This window comes from Salvelinus fontinalis, chromosome 30 (assembly GCF_029448725.1).
Source record: "Salvelinus fontinalis isolate EN_2023a chromosome 30, ASM2944872v1, whole genome shotgun sequence".
NCBI lineage: Eukaryota > Metazoa > Chordata > Actinopteri > Salmoniformes > Salmonidae > Salvelinus > Salvelinus fontinalis.
In genome coordinates this window covers 22,419,297-22,440,216 of record NC_074694.1, presented here as the reverse complement: position 1 = coordinate 22,440,216, position 20,920 = coordinate 22,419,297, and the positions used below count along the sequence as shown (strand labels likewise).

The following is a 20,920-nucleotide window of genomic DNA, read 5'->3' as shown; positions in this document are numbered from 1 at the left end:
CAAGGTTTCTCTACTCTGACTTTTAATCCACAGTTAAAATGGTAAACCACATTCATTTCTCATCCCTACTCCTTCCTCAGGCTTCTTTTTTACTTATTTTGACTTTATATGGCGGCTGGCAACCAACTTTACGGTGCAGTACTACGACTGGGTCAGTTAATCTTTCAATCACCCACGTGGGTATATGTTCCTCAACACCAATGAGATGGCACGTGGGTATATGCTCTTAAAACCAATGAGGAGATGGGAGAGGCCAGACTTGCAGCACGTTGAGCGTCACAAATAGAACCTATTTCTATTTTAGCTCCTGGCCACGCAGATGCTCGTGAGCAGTGTGGGTGCAATGATTGAACAACATGTATGTGTTAATTTATTTTGCAACCCTCGCGCACGCAACCGGTGTGGTCAGCATGTTACAGTCCTGCCACCTGTCGTCTTAGTGTCCTGTTTCAGGCAATCCATTGTATGTGGAGGTCAAACAGGTTCTCTAGCATGCCTATATTTTGGCAACTTGAGGAAGAGAATCGCAGGGTTATGTGTGTTTGTGTGGCTGTATTATTCTTGAAAGAACCTTTACTCTCATTTTACCTCTACCTTTGTCAGTTATTGTACCTTTTTTTCTTCATTTATTGAGCCTATTGGTCTGTCAGGAAACACCCCACTGGCTAGTAATAGGTAACCGATCTCTTTACATAGCTAGGCCTAATGCTTTACATGGGACCACTGTTGTGTTTGGCACATTGTTGCTATGGAGATGTTTTCTAGTTCTGGGTGTATGCTTTTTTAAATTTCCTTGAGTGACCCAGCCAGAGCCCAGACTTGAACCTGATCGAACATCTCTGGAGAGACCTGAAAATAGCTGTGCAGCGATGCTCCCCATCCAACCTGACAGAGCTTGAGAGGCTCTGCAGAGAAGAATGGGAGAAACTCCCCAAATACGTGTGCCAAGCTTGTAGCTTCATACCCAAGAAGACTTGAGGCTTTAATCACTGCCAAAGGTGCTTCAACAATGTACTGAGCCAAGTCTGAATACTTATGTAAATGTGATATTATTTTTTTATATATATATAAATATGCAAAGATTTCTTAGCCTGTCATTATGGGATATTGTGTGCGGGGAAATGTAGAATTTCCCCGCACACAATTTCCTGCTATTCAGGAAAACACTAAATTGATGGTATTCTGTGACTATTTCAACTGAGGTGCAAAAGTGGCAAGCCATGGACTAATCCTACCACCTGCAAATCCTGCCACACAGAGGCTGCTCTTCCCTGTGCCCCCCTCGCCCCTTCAGACCCAATGGGATTAATCGCACCAGCCAATTTTAGGTGGAGAACATTGGACGTCGTCCAAGGGAGACTAGCAGTCCTGTGACAGTCACGGGAGGCGAATGGATACATATCACATTAGAGAATGTTCCAGGTTATTGTTGGGAATTACGACTTGGTTCATCTCAGCAAGTCTCTTTGAGTGAACTATTGCCGCATATAATACATGCCTTCATGGCAATAGCTGCCAAGTGGGTCAAGCAAGCCTGACGTAACAAATGGAAAGTATGCAGCAGTGGGAGATGAGGCCCTATCTCAAACTGATAAAAAGGTAGAAGCCATGGTATAGGCAGAATTTAAAAATCTATCCACATTCTCAGATTTGCAGGTCATGTTTTTTGGTCAGCCTATGTTCACGTGTTGAAACCTCACCAACCACGTGGGTCCCATTCATTGAAAGCAGCCGTCACCGAACGGCAGTAACGATATACGCCCGGCGCGGCCCCCTGTTGCAAGTCAGGCAGCTGGGGGCACATCATAAATGCAATAAAAAAGGAGAGGCATCTACGCACACCCCTTCACTCGTCCAAGCACTGCCATGGCCAGGAATAGCCCAGGGTACGCTTTCCCGATAGCGATGGAGCTTAAGCTTACAAGTGTTTTAACCATGCGTTGTTCCTATAATGGCCAAAGATGTTACATGCGTTTTCCAAAACACCACCTCGAAATAACTAAGTGTGTCGTTGGAGCATGTGTGTACTGATATGATCAAAAGTCAGTTCTGCTCTCAGATCAGCTTTCTCCATTTAAATCTTACCATAACATTAGAATTATTCCACAGTACTGACAATAGATCAGCTCCTAGAGAGATGACCACTTTTATGGCAGCAAATATTGAGGCGGCTTATTCTAAAGCTAATTTCTGGAAGGCTAACCCAGAAGTAAAATTTTGTGTAGTTCGGTCAGCTGCTTGATTAACTTCTGAGTTCATAAGTGTTACAAATTTAGAGTTCCGGAAAAAACTAAGTATCCACCCTCACAAAAGGAAACAGGAAACTCAGCAAAATAACTTAACATGGAAATTAACATGATTCTATGTTTAACGAAGATCTTCTGTGAATAAAGGTACGCATGCAGGCAAAAAAAAAACATTTAACAACGCATTTAGCTGTTTCTAGTGGTCTGCTCGAGTGGTCTGAGGCAGTTGGTAAATAACGAGCATTTAAGTGCAACTTTATTACTAATGGTTTTGGGAAACAGCTCGGAGATTTAACTATGCTCCTGCGAAGGTTCTAATGATGAACCTAGCCCTAAAATACTTTAGGGGAAACTGGGCCCAGGCCTGCTCATTGCTGGGTGAAGGCATGGGGCAAAACTAGACTGATTTATCACTCACGCAACCCCTCCCCAGACCAGCTATGAACGAGGAGACTCCTCCAGTTGTAGAGTTCATGCCAAAGGCACTGGATGTTCTCTCTCTGGGTACAAGCAATTTTATCTCATGTCATCTTAGATTTAAAAATGGGGTAATGTTATTTTGTAAGCACTCATGGTTAGACTCGGATGGACTTTTGTGTGGTAAACTAATATGAAGACAAGACGCTAGAATCACCAACCCTTTAGTGGATGATTTGTATCTCCACGGGCTGCCTGCTAAAATGGCTGTAGATCCTGTGTCCTCAGGTGTCCCTCAGCTATGACTGAGCAATCTGTACCATGGTGTAATGTCTGTAGGTAGGCTCTTTGGTCTCAGGTCTGTGTCAGTGTTCCAGGGTCAGACTTGATCTCAAACCATGTGTTCAAAAACATCACACTCTCAAATATTGGGGCGAGTTTGTTTTTCTTCCATGTCCAACGTTAAATTGTGAAAAGTAAAGCTATAGCCTTTCACGTTGCTTCTGTTGGTGTGATTATTGTTTCACAATTTTGGATGTCATGTGTGTCTCTATGGTGACTGACTCTGTCCCTCTCTGCAGGGTGGCAACAATGCAGGACACACGGTGGTGGTGGACTCTGTGGAGTATGACTTCCATCTTCTACCCAGTGGCATTATCAACCCCAAGGTCACAGCTTTCATTGGTGGGTAGAACACAGCTGCTGGACTGAGGAATGAACAGGAAAGATGATTTCACAATAAGAATTGAGCTGTGAAGTAACCCTCATGGTCTACTACTACGTCAGTTATAATCTCTAGTCTTTACAGAACAAATAAATGTTTATGTTTATTATATCTCCTGTGCAGTTTCCATACACACTTTTGTATGCAAGAAGACAATATTAATGACTTCTCCCGTCTAAATCTAGCCAATCTGTATTATATTCTAATAGCTCCAGCTTTGCCTGATGCCACAAAACAAGTGATTGACTTGACTGGGAGCCAACTCGCAGGCTGACGCAGTAGAGTGCTATAGATCACATTTTATCTGCAGTAACTTCATTTTGCTAATGGTCTAACATCTAGTACATTTTGGCAACACCTAACAAATATGTCCTCTGGCTCTTAACCCACAGCTCGTCAGCAGTTCAACATATAGAATGTTAAGTGGATCAATCCTTTTCCGTCTACTATTGCTGTCTAGTTGAGCTCCACAGTCAGGCTTTCAGAGCCCAAACAGGTGTTCGGAACCCTTCAGAATCCTGAGCACTGTTTGCCATGAGAAAATAAATAAGGCTGATTGTGCAGAACAGGTTATGGCCCTCTCCACATTAGTTTAATTTCTGGCCTTAATGTTGATTGGTCGCTGCTCAGCGGAACAGCAGAACTGTTTTTCTGATGGAGTATGTAACTCTTTATAGCCCACAACACTTGAGATCAAATTCAATATTGGGTTTTTCACTGCCCTGTCCTTATTGTTTACTGATGCATCAGTTTCTCCATATCTTCCATGTTGCCTGTGTCGGTCTATCCCACAGGTAATGGGGTAGTGATCCACCTGCCTGGCCTCTTCGAGGAGGCTGAGAAGAATGTGTGCAAAGGCAAAAGTGAGTACGAAGGAGCTATCCTCTTAATAGTTTAAGTCCCTTTTTACTCCCATGCCTAGAAGATTGCCATGTTGCTTAATGGGGATATCAAATGTTTTTTCTACCGTATGTGTTCAGGTCTGGAGGGCTGGGACAAGAGGCTGATCATTTCAGACAGAGCACACATTGGTAAGCCCTGCCTCATCAGGCCTCTTTATACTCAAAGAGCATTTAAATCCAAGACTTCAGCCCAACTATAGTCTCTTTACTATATAAACTCAGCAAAAAAAGAAACGTCCCCTTTTCAGGACGTTGTCTTTCAAAGAGAATTTGTAAAAATCCAAGTAACTTCACAGATCTTCCTTGAAAAGGGTTTAACACTGTTTCCCATGCTTGATCAATGAACCATAAACAGTTAATGAACATGCACCTGTGGAACGGTTAAGACACTAACAGCTTACAGACGGTAGGCAATTAAGGTCACAGTTATGAAAACTTAGGACATTGAAGAGGCCTTTCTACTGACTCTGAAAAACACCAAAAGAAAGAAAGATACCCAGGGTCCCTGCTCATCTGCGTGTACGTGCCTTAGGCATGCTGCAAGGAGGCATGAGAACTGCAGATGTGTCCAAGGCAATAAATTGCAATGTCTGTACTGTGAGACGCCTAAGACAGCGCTACAGAGAGACAGGACGGACAGCTGATCGTCCTCGCAGTGGCAGACCACGTGTAACAACACCTTAATTTAACCAGGTAGGCAAGTTGAGAACACTTTCTCATTTACAATTGCGACATGGCCAAGATAAATCAAAGCAGTTCGACACATACAACAACACGGAGTTACACATGTAGTAAAACAAACACAGTCAATAATACAGTAGAAAAATAAGTCTATATACAATGTGAGCAAGTGAGGTGAGATAAGGGAGGTAAAGGCTAAAAAAGGCCATGGTGGTAAAGTAAATACAATATAGCAAGTTAAACACTGGAATGGTAGATTTGCAGTGGAAGAATGTGCAAAGGAGAGATAGAAATAATGGGGTGCAAAGGAGCAAAATAAATACAGTAGGGAAAGAGGTAGTTGTTTGGGCTAAATTATAGATGGGCTATGTACAGGTGCAGTAATCTGTGAGCTGCTCTGACAGCTGGTGCTTAAAGCTAGTGAGGGAGATAAGTGTTTCCAGCTTCAGAGATTTTTGTAGTTCGTTCCAGTCATTGGCAGCAGAGAACTGGAAGGAGAGGCGGCCAAAGGAAGAATTGGTTTTGGGGGTGACCAGAGAGATATACCTGCTGGAGCGCGTTCTACACGTGGGTGCTGCTATGGTGACCAGCGAGCTAATATAAGGGGGGACTTTACCTAGCAGGGTCTTGTAGATGACCTGGAGCCAGTGGGTTTGGCGACGAGTATGAAGCGAGGGCCAGCCAACGAGAGCGTACAGGTCGCAGTGGTGGGTAGTATATGGGGCTTTGGTGACAAAACGGATGGCACTGTGATAGACTGCATCCAATTTATTGAGTAGGGTATTGGAGGCTATTTTGTAAATGACATCACCGAAGTCGAAGATTGGTAGGATGGTCAGTTTTACAAGGGTATGTTTGGCAGCATGAGTGAAGGATGCTTTGTTGCGGAATAGGAAGCCAATTCTAGATTTAACTTTCGATTGGAGATGTTTGATGTGAGTCTGGAAGGAGAGTTTACAGTCTAACCAGACACCTAGCTATTTGTAGTTGTCCACATATTCTAAGTCAGAGCCGTCCAGAGTAGTGATGTTGGACGGGCGGGTAGGTGCAGGCAGCGATCGGTTGAAGAGCATGCATTTAGTTTTACTTGTATTTAAGAGCAATTGGAGGCCATGGAAGGAGAGTTGTATGGCATTGAAGCTCGCCTGGAGGGTTGTTAACACAGTGTCCAAAGAAGAGCCAGAAGTATACAGAATGGTGTCGTCTGAGTAGAGGTGGATCAGAGACTCACCAGCAGCAAGAGCGACATCATTGATGTATACAGAGAAGAGAGTCGGCCCAAGAATTGAACCCTGTGGCACCCCCATAGAGACTGCCAGAGGCCCAGACAACAGACCCTCCGATTTGACACTCTGAATTCTATCAGAGAAGTAGTTGGTTAACCAGGAGAGGCAATCATTTGAGAAACCAAGGCTGTCGAGTCTGCCGATGTCAATCACCACATTCTCAGAGTCGAAAGCCTTGGCCAGGTCAATGAATACGCCTGCACAGTATTGTTTCTTATCGATGGCGGTTAAGATATCGTTTAGGACCTTGAGCGTGGCTGAGGTGCACCCATGACCATCTCTGAAACCAGATTGCATAGCGGAGAAGGTATGGTGGGATTCGAAATGGTCAGTAATCTGTTTGTTGACTTGGCTTTCGAAGACCTTAGAAAGGCAGGGTAGGATAGATATAGGTCTGTAGCAGTTTGGGTCAAGAGTGTCCCCCCCTTTGAAGAGGGGGATGACCGCAGCTGCTTTCCGATCTATGGGAATCTCAGACGACACGAAAGAGAGGTTGAACAGGCTAGTAATAGGGGTGGCAACAATTTCTGCAGATAATTTTAGATAGAAAGGGTCCAGATTATCTAGCCCGGCTGATTTGTAGGGGTCCAGATTTTGCAGCTCTTTCAGAACATCAGCTATCTGGATTTGGGTGAAGGAGAAGTGGGGAGCGCAGGTCTGTTGACCGGGGTAGGGGTGGCCAGGTGAAAAGCCTGGCCAGCTGTAGAAATATGTTTATTGAAATTCTCAATTATTGTGGTTTTATCAGTAGTGACAGTATTTCCTATCTTGTGGGCAGCTGGGAGGAGATGTTCTTATTCTCCATGGACTTTACAGTGTCCCAGAACTTTTTTGAGTTTGTGTTGCAGGAAGCAAATTTCTGCTTCCTGCAAGCTAGCCTTGGCTTTTCTAACTGCCTGTGTATATTGGTTTTTAGCTTCCCTGAAAAGTTGCATATCACGGGTTGTTCGATGTTAATGCAGAACGCCATAGGATGTTTTTGTGTTAACCAGGCATCCTTTTGTAATAACCAGGCATCCTCTACTGGCGGGATGAGATCTATATCCTTCCAGGATACCCCGGCCAGCTCGATTAGAAAGGCCTGCTCGTTGAAGTGTTTCAGGGAGCGTTTGACAGTGATGAGTGGAGGTCGTTTGACCGCTGACCCATTACGGATGCAGGCAATGAGGCAGTGATCGCTGAGATCTTGGTTGAAAACAGCAGAGGTGTATTTAGAGGGCAAATTGGTTAGGATATCAATGAGGGTGCCCGTGTTTACGGCTTTCGGTGGTACCTGGTAGGTTCATTGATAATTTGTGTGAGATTGAGGGCATCAAGCTTAGATTGTAGGATGGCTGGGGTGTTAAGCATATTCCAGTTTAGGTCGCCTAGCAGCATGAGCTCTGAAGATAGATGGGGGGCAATCAGTTCACATATGGTATCCAGAGCACAGCTGGGGGCAGAGGGTGGTCTATAGCAGGTGGCAACGGTGAGAGACTTGTTTTTAGAGAGGTGAATTTTTTAAAGTAGAAGCTTGAACTGTTTCAAATTGTTCAAATTGTTTAGGAACAGACCTGGATAGTAGGACAGCACTCTGCAGGCTATCTTTGCAGTAGATTGCAACACCGCCTCCTTTGGCCGTTCTATTGTGTCTGAAAATGTTGTAGTTAGGGATGAAAATGTCCGAATTTTTGGTGGTCTTTCTAAGCCAGGATTCAAACACGGCTAAAACATCCCGGTTGGCAGAGTGTGCTAAAGCAGTGAATAAAACAAACTTAGGGAGGAGGCTTCTAATGTTAACATGCATGAAACCAAGGCTATTACGGTTACAGAAGTCATCAAAAGAGAGCGCCTGTGGAATAGGAGTGGAGCTAGGCACTGCAGGGCCTGGATTCACCTCTATATCACCAGAGGAGGAGTAGGATAAGGGTACGGCTAAAAGCTATGAGAATTGGTAATCTAGAATTGAGTAAAATGATGTTTCTGAGGGCGATAAAATAGCTTCAAGGACTAATGTACAGACAAAGGTATGGTAGGATGTGAATAGAGTGGAGGTAAACCTAGGTATTGAGTGATGATGAGAGAGATATTGTCTCTAGAAACATAATTGAAACCAGGTGATGTCATCGCATATGTGGGTGGTGGAACTGAAAGGTTGGATAAGGTATAGTGAGCAGGGCTAGAGGCTCTACAGTGAAATAAGCCAATAAACACTAACCAGAACAGCAATGGACAAGGCATATTAACATTAAGGAGAGGCATGTTTAGTCGAGTAATCATAAGGGTCCAGTGAGTAGAGGTTGGTTGGGGTCACGGCGATTCAGACAGCTAGCATAGGATGGAGGTCTGTTTTTAGCCGCCTCGTGCGTTTCCGTAGGTAGATTAGTGTGGTTCCATGTGGTAGAGGGGATCAATCCAATTGGCAAAATCGATAGTTATAGTGACCCAAGAAAAATTGTCCGATAGACCTATTCAGATAGCAGAGGATAAGACAGCTAACGATTAGCGGGCCCCAGATGAGCGTTCAGGTAACGTCGCGACAGAGGTGCCAGTTGGAGAACTCCCTCGTGCAGATAACATCGGTAGTCAGTCGTGAAGGCCCGGTGGGGCTCCGCATTGGCAGTGAAATGGGTCCGGATAGGTGATTGTAGCCCAGGAGTGGCTGATGGAACTCTTCAGATGGCTAGCTCCGGATTAATTGATATTTGCTCCGGGATCGACGTAAGCCAATAGACACACGGGTAGCAGCTAGCTAGCTGCGAAATCAAGGTGTAAATGTTCAGAGCTTGCGGTTGAAATCCGGGGATATGGAGAAAAATAGGTCCGGTATGTTCCTGGATGAGTCACGTTGTACAAAAGTGGCGATGGATTATCGAGCTAAAGGAATAGCTGATGACTACAAACCGTGGTTAGCTGAAATACTAACGTTAGTCAGTAAACTGGCTAGCGTCTGGCTAGCGTCTGGCTAGCGTCTGGCTAGCGTCTGGCTAGCTTCAGGTTAGCTTCTATTGTGGATTTTCAGATTTGAGGTAAATAATACTGTACTTTCTTTTGTAATTGGCGAGGCGGGTTGCAGGAAAGCGTTTTGAAGTTGAGTTTTTGGAAAATAAAATATATAAAAGATATGCGAAGAAAGGTGTAATTATATACACTGCTCAAAAAAATAAAGGGAACACTAAAATAACACATCCTAGATCTGAATGAATTAAATATTCTTATTAAATACTTTTTTCTTTACATAGTTGAATGTGCTGACAACAAAATCACACCAATATTATCAATGGAAATCAAATTTATCAACCCATGGAGGTCTGGATTTGGAGTCACACTCAAAATTAAAGTGGAAAACCGCACTACAGGCTGATCCAACGTTGATGTAATGTCCTTAAAACAAGTCAGAATGAGGCTCAGTAGTGTGTGTGGCCTCCACGTGCCTGTATGACCTCCCTACAACGCCTGGGCATGCTCCTGATGAGGTGGCGGATGGTCTCCTGAGGGATCTCCTCCCAGACCTGGACTAAAGCATCCGCCAACTCCTGGACAGTCTGTGGTGCAACGTGACGTTGGTGGATGGAGCGAGACATGATGTCCCAGATGTGCTCAATTGGATTCAGGTCTGGGGAACGGGCGGGCCAGTCCATAGCATCAATGCGTTCCTCTTGCAGGAACTGCTGACACACTCCAGCCACATGAGGTCTAGCATTGTCTTGCATTAGGAGGAACCCAGGGCCAACCGCACCAGCATATGGTCTCACAAGGGGTCGGAGGATCTCATCTCGGTACCTAATGGCAGGCAGGCTACCTCTGGCGAGCACATGGAGGGCTGTGCGGCCCCCCAAAGAAATGCCACCCCACACCATGACTGACCCACCGCCAAACCGGTCATGCTGGAGGATGTTGCAGGCAGCAGAACGTTCTCCACGGCGTCTCCAGACTCTGTCACGTCTGTCATGTGCTCAGTGTGAAGCTGCTTTCATCTGAAGAGCACAGGGCGCCAGTGGCGAATTTGCCAATCTTGGTGTTCTCTGGTAAATGCCAAATGTCCTGCACGGTGTTGGGCTATAAGCACAACCCCCACCTGTGGACGTCGGGCCCTCATACCACCCTCATGGAGTCTATTTCTGACTGTTTGAGCAGACACATGCACATTTGTGGCCTGCTGGAGGTCATTTTGCAGGGCTCTGGCAGTGTTCCTCCTTGCACAAAGGCGGAGGTAGCGGTCCTGCTGCTAGGTTGTTGCCCTCCTACGGCATCCTCCACGTCTCCTGATGTACTGGCCTGTCTCCTGGTAGCGCCTCCATGCTCTGGACACTACACTGACAGACACAGCAAACCTTCTTGCCACAGCTCGCATTGATGTGCCATCCTGGATGAGCTGCACTACCTGAGCCACTTGTGTGGGTTGTTGACTCCGTCTTATGCTACCACTAGAGTGAAAGCACCGCCAGCATTCAAAAGTGACCAAAACATCAGCCAGGAAGCATAGGAACTGAGAAGTGGTCTGTGGTCACCACCTGCAGAACCACTCCTTTATTGGGGGTGTGTCTTGCTAATTGCCTATAATTTCCACCTGTTGTCTATTCCATTTGCACAACAGCATGTGAAATGTATTGTCAATCAGTGTTGCTTCCTAAGTGGACAGTTTGATTTCACAGAAGTGTGATTGACTTGGAGTTACATTGTGTTGTTTAAGTGTTCCCTTTATTTTTTTGAGCAGTGTATATATACGGGATACGACGAGGACAAAAGGACGTCTGACTGCTATGCCATCTTGGATGCAATAGGCTGAGAGAGGCTGGACTGATGGCTTGTCGGCCTGTGGTAAGGCAGGTCCTCATCAGACATCACCGGCAACAACATCGCCTATGGGCACAAACCCACCGTCGCTGGACCGGACTGGCAAAAAGTGCTCTTCACTGACGAGTCACGGTTTTGTCTCACCAGGGGGGATGGTCGGATTCGCGTTTTTCGACGAAGGAATGAGCGTTACGCTGAGGCCTGTACTCTGGAGCGGGATCGATTTGGAGGTGGTCGGTCCGCCATGGTCTGTGGCAGCATCATTGGACTGAGCTTTTGTCATTGCAGGCATTCTCAACACTGCATTACAGGAAGACATCCCCCTCCCTCATGTGGTACCCTTTCTGCAGGCTCATCCTGACATGACCCTCCAGCATGACAATGCCACCAGCCATACTGCTCGTACTGTACGTGATTTCCTGCAATGTCAGTGTTCTGCCATGGCCAGCGAAGAGCCCGGATCTCAATTCCATTGAGCACATCTGGGACCTGTTGGATCGGAGGGTGACAGCAAGAACTGACAAATCTGGTGCAGTCCGTGAGGAGGCAATGCACTGCAGTACTTAATGCAGCTGGTGGCCACACCAGATACTGACTGTTACTTTTGATTCCCCCCCCCCCCCCCCCCCCCCTTGTTCAGGGACGCACTATTCCATTTCTGTTAGTCACATGTCTATGGAACTTGTTCAGTTTGTCTGTTGAATCTTGTTATGTTCATACAAATATTTACTCATGTGAAGTTTGCTGAAAATAAATGCAGATGACAGTGAGAGGACGTTTCTTTTTTTGCTGATTTTAGAAGGCTGTAGGACTGGAGACAGATGTGGAATACTCATGTTTGGCTGTCTGTTAAAGGGAATAATGAGTCTGCTTAATTTCTATCAATGTTTTTCTTTTCATCATGAATGCATTACAATGTTTTGAGTATCAACAGTTGGTCTCTTAGCTAGTGAATGCCACTGTCAGTGTAAAGCTGGTGCCCAGAAGAGTTCCTCATAAACAAGCGTATAAAAATGCTGCATGGCTTTCATGGGGAACATGTTTCTGTTATATGGGGGTTGGGGGATGAAAGTGGCCAATTAATTAGCTTAGCTATTTTGGGGTCCTTTCGTATTTTGTGCATACATTAGAACTGATTTGACCTAAGATGCACTCCGAAGGCCTGTTTTTAAATCGGTGAACTGGCTTTCAGTTTTCCAGGACATAAGTCATGTTCGCTCTGAATGTTAAATAGCACCTTTTTTTTGTACAATCAGAATGACTTGTATTAGGCTACATTATTCAGTCTTCTCCTTCCACTAGCCTGAACTCGGCCCATTTTGCTATTTGAATATGTGTGGCGGGAAAGAAATTATTTAGCACTGACAGGTTACATTTTACTCACAGAAAAAAGGACACTTCTTATAAACAGTGATTGCGTAGTAGTGCCTTTGCAAGGCCGCTTTAGGGACTAGTGTGAGAAAGAGGGGCCATTTCTGACTGGATGAGAGACTCTACTGTTTACTTCCCTTCATGGATTTAAAAGGAAAGTATTGGTGCAAGTTTATTGTTGATTCTCCAACTCATTCTCATCTAAGCTTACACTAATCCAATGCTTTTAAATGTGTCGGGAGGAGTCAACTGCACAAGGGCACACTTGCGGGAGAAAGGGGAGATAATTGGGACGCTAGGTTTTAGTAAGGAGCAGAAAAGGGGGTGAGGTGACAGGATTGTGAGTTTGCCCTTCTCTACCTCCTCCCACAGTTTTTGATTTCCACCAAGCGGTCGACGGTGTGCAAGAGCAGCAGAGACAAGAGCAAGCAGGCAAGAAGTAAGAACCCTACCTACCACCGGTCATTCTCCTGGATTAGAGAGTATGGCTCAGTAATAGTTTGGCTTGCAGCAGCGCTGAAAAGCAGGAGTTCCCTCTCCTATGGGCGAATGTGTAGTATATTAGCCCTTCTATGCATCTAGTCTTGTTAGATGAAACAACCTCAACTGACTCCAGCTTGAAGCAGAGCTGAAAAACAAGATTCCCCTGTCCTATGGCAGATACCCAGCAAAAACCTTTTTTAGCTTAGTAAATGTAGCATAAATACTGAAACAACCTCAACTGACTGCGAAATCTCCAGAGATGTCAAATATTAAATATCACTTTTTTTCTCTCTGCGCCATTGTTGTGGAGCTGTTTTCAGTATTTTAAAAGTTTTGCCTTGATTGCTGCCTGACGGAAATGTGATGATAATTTGCTTGTACTGTAGTCTGGGGTTAATGCAATGGTAAACCTTCATGATCTCCCATATAGTGATACATCATTGTATTACTCGTGTTTGGAAATAGAACAGGAAAGAAACTATCTGACAATGTCATCTGGAGGAAGCAAACAAATCCTACACTGTAGCTATTAGAGGTTACTGTTACCAGTTAGTCATATAATGGAGACGCCCAATTTGGTTCTGAGAAGAGGGTGGTAAGCACAGGCTTAGACTCAGGACATCGCTCTGATATGCTGGGCATGTTGAAGCTTTTATTGGGCATCAAAATAAGCCCAACGCCCTGATAGAATTCTTGTGTAAAACAATCTGCAGCGTTGGAACATGTTCAACAGCTAGTTATTGTGCCAGTTTCTCTCCCATGGGTAGTAAAAGGGCAAGTCACTCATTATAGGCTTATATCACAAGTTGTGGAATTTCAACACCTTAAGGCATTACAACTTCACTCTTACCTCTGAGAGAGGCAGATAACCGCGTTAAACAGGCTTGGATTAGGTCTCCTGTAGTATGAGCGTGACTTGTCTCATGGTGGACCTGTCCTGCATTCTTATAGTATCTTTACTGAAGGAGTTAGTACTCATGATACTCTTTCCCACATGAAGTCATACCCTACCTTACATCAGACCAGGGACCTAACATCACCAGATATCCCCTAGCAGCACCATGTGACTGATGCTCTCCAACCCTTATTGCAGCAACATTGTTTCAGTCAGCAGCAGGGCAGCAGGTGACGTTCCAGCCCCATAAATACTCCTTAGAAAGTCCCCTGGCCTAGCTACTTCCCTACAACTGTCACATGTCTGACCCTACACACATAAATACTGGCTGAAGGACAAGTGTGTGTGTGTGGTTAATGTTGAGTCAGTGACTCCGTATTGTTGATTTACTTTGTTTTGTCGTATTCCTCACCCAGCCTAGGAACAACGAAAAAGGGGATTGGTCCGGTGTACTCAGCCAAAGCAGCCCGTAGCGGCCTCCGGATATGTGACCTCATGTCTGACTTCACCCAGTTCTCTGAAAGGTGAGGGAGTGGCCTGGTCCGCATATGGCCAATAATGACTATCCCTTTATTCAGAGTACAACTAGCTCCAGTTAGATAAAAATGTAACTGTGACATCTATTTTTTTGTAGATTTAAAGTCTTAGCCTCGCAGTATCAGTCTATGTATCCGACCCTGGTGATTGATATCGATGGGGAGTTGTCCAAGTTGAGGGTGAGCTACAGGTCCTCCATATCAGTTGAATAAAGTTATCACTGGTTTAACATAGGGGTTATGTCCTACATTTCAGTGTAATTCTTGGGTCAAGTGTTTGCGTGCTGTGCTCTTGTCCAGGATTACGTGGAGAAGGTAAAGCCTATGGTGAGAGACGGGGTCTTTTACATGTACGGGGCCTTACATGGACCTCCCAAAAATATCCTGGTGGAAGGAGCCAACGCTGCCCTCTTGGATATTGACTTCGGTGAGTATCCCCCACTGTCATTGTGTCAATGTCAATTAACCCCTGTCACTGTGTAAATGGCCAATTAACCCCTATTGAATTGAACAAGCTAATTTCTACTGGTGAGTTAATTCCTCTGAAACAGTGTTATCAGAGCTGTCAGAGGATTGGAACAACATGTTCACTGAGCCTAACACCAGAGAGTACTCCTACACCATGCGTGACTCTGAGAAATGCTGGCTGCTTTGTCACTGTCACTTTCCCTCATTTGTTCAGTCACAAAGCACTCCAGAGATCACACACAGAACATAACTTAATGAGGGAGAGGGTTGCTGTGTACTGAAGGTCACCATGTTCTTTTTCATTGATACAATGGTAGTAGGTCAAAGTGGGGGGTATCGTATGGCCGTGCTAATGCTATTTGCATAAAGGAGAATGGTTTTTGCACCTGTGCAGACATGTATGGGAGGGGTGAAATTCTCCCTCCCTCCCTCTGACCTGAAAGGCCCATTAGTGTGGACTGGAAAGTCCACCTCTGTTTAAGCACACCTGACAGACCTGACACGGAGAGATTGTTTGCATGTCATGTTAAGACTGAATCATTTAGTTTCCTTTACTCGTATTACAAGCTGTGTTAATACAGTCATTGTGATATGATAATCCTCTCTTGTACGAATTCGTTGTCATCTTTATCTGAGGAAGACCGAGGAGGAAATAAGATGTTTATCGTTTTGGTATGTTGTGTTTTTGTTTCAGGGACATACCCTTTCGTGACCTCATCTAACTGCACAGTGGGCGGGGTGTGTACTGGGCTAGGCATGCCGCCCCAGAACGTCGGTGAGGTGTATGGCGTGGTCAAGGCCTACACCACCCGGGTTGGCATCGGCGCCTTTCCCTCAGAGCAGTTCAATGTAAGAATGTCAGCCTGTCTTTCTAACTTGAGGGAAGCCATGCCTTCTTGCCTTTGAAAGCTACGGGCTAGAGTCATATTGGTTCACATGGTGCAAATTCTTTCCTGCTCTCTGTTTCCAGTTGGATAGAGGAATGTAGACTAGTGTTAATGTTGGGGGAATGGCATAGCTGCTGATTGAGTCATCAGTGTTCTGAATTCCAGTGAGTGTTCTGTGAACCCCACAGGCTCAGGCATGTGGGTATTGAAACAACAAATGGTTTTGGGAAGGATAGTCACTAAACCATTCCCTCTGCTAGCGCTTGTGAAATAATCCCAGCAAAAGCAGAATAACCAATTCCTCAACCTGTACAGGACAGGGAATGGACACATTTCAAGCTTGACATGTCCATGTTTTACTTTGTCAGGGTCTTAAAGTGAATCTGAGCCTTAAGGGTCTGCCTGTTTTCTTCTCCAAGGACATTGGGGAGCTCCTGCAGACAAGGGGGAAAGAAGTGGGTGTAACCACGGGCCGTAAAAGGAGATGTGGTTGGCTGGACCTGGTGCTCATCAAATACGCCCACATGATCAACGGCTTCACTGCGTGAGTCCCCACACCCCCTTCAACTCTGTACTGTCAATCACCACACCTCCCGCTTTTTACTTACTGTCTCAATATAAGTATGTGGACACCTGATTGTCGAATATCTTGCTTCCATTCAGCCACAAGGGCATTAGTGAGGTTGGGTGATTAGGCCTGGCTTGCAGTCGGCGTTCCAATTCATCCCAAAGGTGTTCGATAGGGTTGAGGTCAGGGCCAGTCAGGTTTGCACAGTGTTTGTGATTTATCACAAGTTTGTGATTCATCACTCCAGAGAACACGTTTCCACTGCTCTAGATTCCAATGGCGGTGAGCTTTACACCATTCCAGCTGACGTATAGGGATCTTAGGCTTGTGTGTGACTGCTTGGCCATGGAAACCCATTTCATAAAGCTCCTGATGAATAGTTATTGTGCTCACATTGCTTCCATAGGCAGTTTTTAACTCTGTAGTGAGTGTTGCAACTGAGGACAGACCATTTTTACGCGCTTCAGAACTCAGTGATCCTGAGCTTGTGTGGCCTACCACTTTGCGGCAACTCTGTTACTCCTAGATGTTTCCACTTCACAATAACAGCACTTACAGTTAACCTGGTGCAGCTCTAGCAGGGCATAAATTTGACAAACTGACTTGTTGGAAAGGTGTCATCCTATGACGGTGCCACGTAAGTCACTGAGCTCTTCAGTAATGCCATTCTACTGCCAATGTTTGTCCATGGAGGTTTTATATACTCGTCAGTAACGGGTGTGACTGAAATAGCCGAATCAACTCATTTTAAGTGGTGTCCACATACCATGTAGTGTACTTGAATAGACTTCAGCTTTGTACACATCCTGTATTTGGGTGTTGGTGAACATGCCTGCTAAACTCCCAAATTTTCTGTTGTCCTCCCATTCAGCTTAGCTCTCACCAAACTAGACATCTTGGATGTGCTCCCTGAGATCAAAGTTGGTGTGTCCTACTCTGTGGACGGTGAAAATATACCTAATTTTCCAGGTAGGCTGCTCATCAAAACAGCAATAAATTGGCAGCAGCTAATGGGGATCCTGAATAAATACAAAAACAATGATGCTTCAGTACTTGTTAATGAGGATAAAGTGAACTGAATAAGGGAGCTATGCTATATTTTTAATTGCAGTATTCCAAGTCTGTTGTCTTAAGTTTATGGCAGCCAATGGCCTGATGTTGTGCCCAACTCTCCCCAGCCAACCAGGAAGTCTTACAGAGCGTTGAGGTTCAGTATGACACCCTGCCAGGTTGGAACAGTGACACCTCCACCGCCAGAACATTTGATGAGCTGCCAGAGAACGCCCAGAAATACGTCCGCTACATTGAGGAGCACCTCGGTGTGCCCGGTAAGAACCCCCCTCTCCTTAGGTTGATTCCGATGGGGTGAAAATACCTTGTAGTGGTCACAGGTGTGGACCATATTTGGGGACATTTTATTGTTTTATTGGTAAAGCTATTCAATAAGTACTTTTCACCCACAGTGAAATGGATTGGCGTAGGCAAGTCTCGGGAGTCCATGATCCAGATCTTCTAAGGTCTTCTCCTCCACACTGTAGCCACCACCAGACCCTCAGTCCCCCCTCTCCTCCGATGGTTACCTGGTTCCAGGGGCCTGTGGCTTGGGAAACTGGTCCTATGCTACATGCCACTCCTCTCTATCCCCAACTCACTCCCATACCACAGACACCAACCTGGGAGCTGCTCCTGGGGATGCTCTTATCACATCCCCCCGTGATCCCGCTCTCTCCTTATTCTCTCTCTCTGTCTGTCTCTGTCTCTGGAGACCTGTGTGGGACTCTTCAAAATAGCCTCCTCAGGCGTTAACAGGGAAGTACACTTCAGTTGCTTGCCAGCCTACGTCTGTTACTCCCCATGTATGGTTTGTCAGAAAGCCCTCAGAGCCTCTTCTGGCCTTTGTTTATGGATCTGTTATCCTGACATCCTTGCACACGCACCCCACACACACTCAAATCACACACAAAACCACACTAAAATCCAGGAGTGTGACACTGTCATTGACCCGTCTGCAAGCCAATGTCAGAAAGATATGTTCATGTGTTCAGTACTGGAGTGGGACTTGGTTGATTCATACACCAATTTTCTGTGCCTGTACTGTGATGAAAACAGTTTGTGTAAATGTGTTCTTTATGCCTAGCATGTGCCAAGGAGCCCATGGCCATGAAACGACCCACTCGAGCAACTTAAGATACAAAGTTTCTGTATGGACAACCGTCAATGTCTCTGTATACAATTGTAATAATGGCAGGAAATGTAGAATATGTTGCTGCTGTTATAATGACCTTGTTCCACGCAACATAGATGCCATTACTAGAAATACAATCTTAAATGGGCATTTTAGAGGCGTCACAATCAAACAACCTCTTAGTAATTCCCCCAGCTGACTAGAAATTAGTTTGTATTTCAAAGCAGGAAAAAGCTGTGTTACTACTGGACATTAAAACAGAGGTCAGTTAACATTTTGATAGGTGATTTTCTATCAAACTCCACATTGAAATGACGCAAGAATGTATTTCAATGCATTAAGTTTAAACTCCAACGCAAACACATGATGTTGATATGCTAAACTCTAGTCTCAGGACTTCTACACAATCACAACAGTGTATATATTTTACTTCTATTTTAATGATTTTAGGACTAGGTATGATGGATTCTTTTCTGCAACTGCTGGATGTGTGGGTATTTCTGCAGATGTAGCGTATTAGACAGCAGATTGTCTCCTGACTCGGTAACAACTATATATAACCTTTTGCTTTTATAAACTGGAGCTGTTCAATTGAAATGGAATTTAATCATGTGTTTTCCCATCACTGATATACAATCTAAGTATTTCAAATTAAGATTTTTAAAGACATGAAAGGATCTCTTCTGTTTATGTACTCGATCCATACATCGACATCGGAATGGATTGATTATTACATGGAAAAATTGTTACTAGGAAAGGCGTGTATTCAAGGTTGACTTTGAACCTTGAATGACAGTTGTCTAAGGGTGCCTATTCATGCAGAGATGGAAGACTACTCATACAATATCAGTTTGCTTTTGTGTCTGTAGGTCTCTACGCCACGTTGGTGGCGAAGAAGTGCTTTCTCTTTCAAATATGGAAGTGTCAAACTAGTGTCACAATACGTAGTTACTATCTGTCAGGTACATTGTTAAGTCTGTCTTCAGTAGAACAGTTATCTCTGCTAGGCCTATATGATGTCTGTCTTGTTCTTCCCCTGTGTCTTTTTGATTGTAAGATTATATCAGCGATTATGGTATTCCGCTAAAGTATGCTCAGTGCGAAGATGAAAACATGCACTGGAAATTAAACTAATGGGATGTCTTTAAATGCTGCTTATCCTTGTTTCTATAGATTATCCGATGATCTGCCCATAGGCCACAATGTGGTAACCATTTTCTGCTTTACATATAAAAGCAACTAATCAGTTGAGATACTTACCCCTTCAGTAGTGTCAACACCCACCTGAAACTCCCCATACAAGGTGAAGGCATTCTACTGTTTGCTAATCCTAAACTATACACATCCGGACACCCAGCCTTATGACATGTTTTTTTCAGGACTTTGGGCTCCCGTTCAAGACTATTTCATGTTTTTATTTACCATAAATCTTAACCTGGGCCCTTGGGAATGGCCCGTAACTAAGCATTTCACTGTTGGTCTACTACACCTGTTCGCTACACCTGCAATAACATCTGCTAAATGTGTGTGTGTGACCAATCAGATTTGATTTGATGTGATGAATACACATTTTGATTTGGGTTTGAATACCTCTAAAATGTATATTTCTACCTTGAGGCTCATCTGTGAGTGGATAGGTGAAAAGATGGTTACACCATTGCTGTCACCTATGTTACAGTGATGTCCTCAAGGAAAGAAGGGTGTATTAAAATGGTCAAACGGGTCCTGCTCTTCAAGGCGGCTTAGTATTTTGCTTTCTCTATCCCACCACATCAGCTCAACATGTTGGAAGAATGTTTGGCTCCCATGCTCAACATTGGCTCCCATTCAAACACAAAAAATGTCTGTTAATTAGGCTTTGATGAGCAACATGTAAAATTAGTTCACAAGCCTTCTTTAGCCAAAAACAAACATGTAGAGTGCAAAAGGAGTTTTTGATGTGAATAGTCCTTAACTGGTTCGGTTAAGGTGAGACAAAGGCAGGAAATCTTTAAATGAAGAGGGAAATGTAGACAGTATATCCTGATCTTGGCGATAAATCCACGTTATTAGTTTGCTTTACTGTTTATCCCTTCCTAGTAATGCCTTCCAAAGTTACTCATCTCAGTAAAGTAACCATAGCGTTTAAACTGGTTCCAGCATTTTAATCACTGTCATTTTTAAAAGAAACATTTAATTGGCATGATGACTATTAGGCTTTTCATCTAACTCCAATATTTGGAGGAGAAAAAATCATTTGAACATCGCACAGGTAAACGCATATTTGCGCACGTTGGTCTTCTCCGTTTTGAGAATATTTACCTACTTTCAGTTCTGCGTTGTATCGCTGCTGTATTAAGTGTGTGTAGAACTCCAGTACCATTTACTTGGTCTTATTGTAGCTTGTTGAATATACTTTTGGAGATGGTGGTGCTGGCTGGGTAGTTGTGCATGTTTATCAAATGTAATTTGTACAGTACTGGTCTTGCTCTTAGTAATAATAAAGTAATATCAAT

At 44.4% G+C, this 20,920-nt stretch overlaps 1 protein-coding gene across 1 annotated transcript in view; it reads left to right on the top strand.

Annotated features, from left to right (window-relative positions):
• The window catches only part of LOC129828813 (adenylosuccinate synthetase isozyme 2), a 29,488-nt gene extending 9,327 nt beyond the window's left edge, over nt 1–20,161 (top strand). Inside the window, exons 2-13 of the mRNA XM_055890037.1 lie at nt 3,245–3,347; nt 4,182–4,250; nt 4,368–4,418; nt 12,776–12,842; nt 14,198–14,305; nt 14,416–14,497; nt 14,618–14,744; nt 15,480–15,634; nt 16,092–16,216; nt 17,112–17,209; nt 17,419–17,568; nt 17,704–20,161. Coding sequence (XP_055746012.1) covers nt 3,245–3,347; nt 4,182–4,250; nt 4,368–4,418; nt 12,776–12,842; nt 14,198–14,305; nt 14,416–14,497; nt 14,618–14,744; nt 15,480–15,634; nt 16,092–16,216; nt 17,112–17,209; nt 17,419–17,568; nt 17,704–17,756 — 1,188 coding nt within the window. The 3' untranslated portion in view covers nt 17,757–20,161. The remainder of the gene's footprint in view (nt 1–3,244; nt 3,348–4,181; nt 4,251–4,367; nt 4,419–12,775; nt 12,843–14,197; nt 14,306–14,415; nt 14,498–14,617; nt 14,745–15,479; nt 15,635–16,091; nt 16,217–17,111; nt 17,210–17,418; nt 17,569–17,703) is intronic.
• The last annotated feature ends 759 nt before the right edge of the window (nt 20,162–20,920 follow it).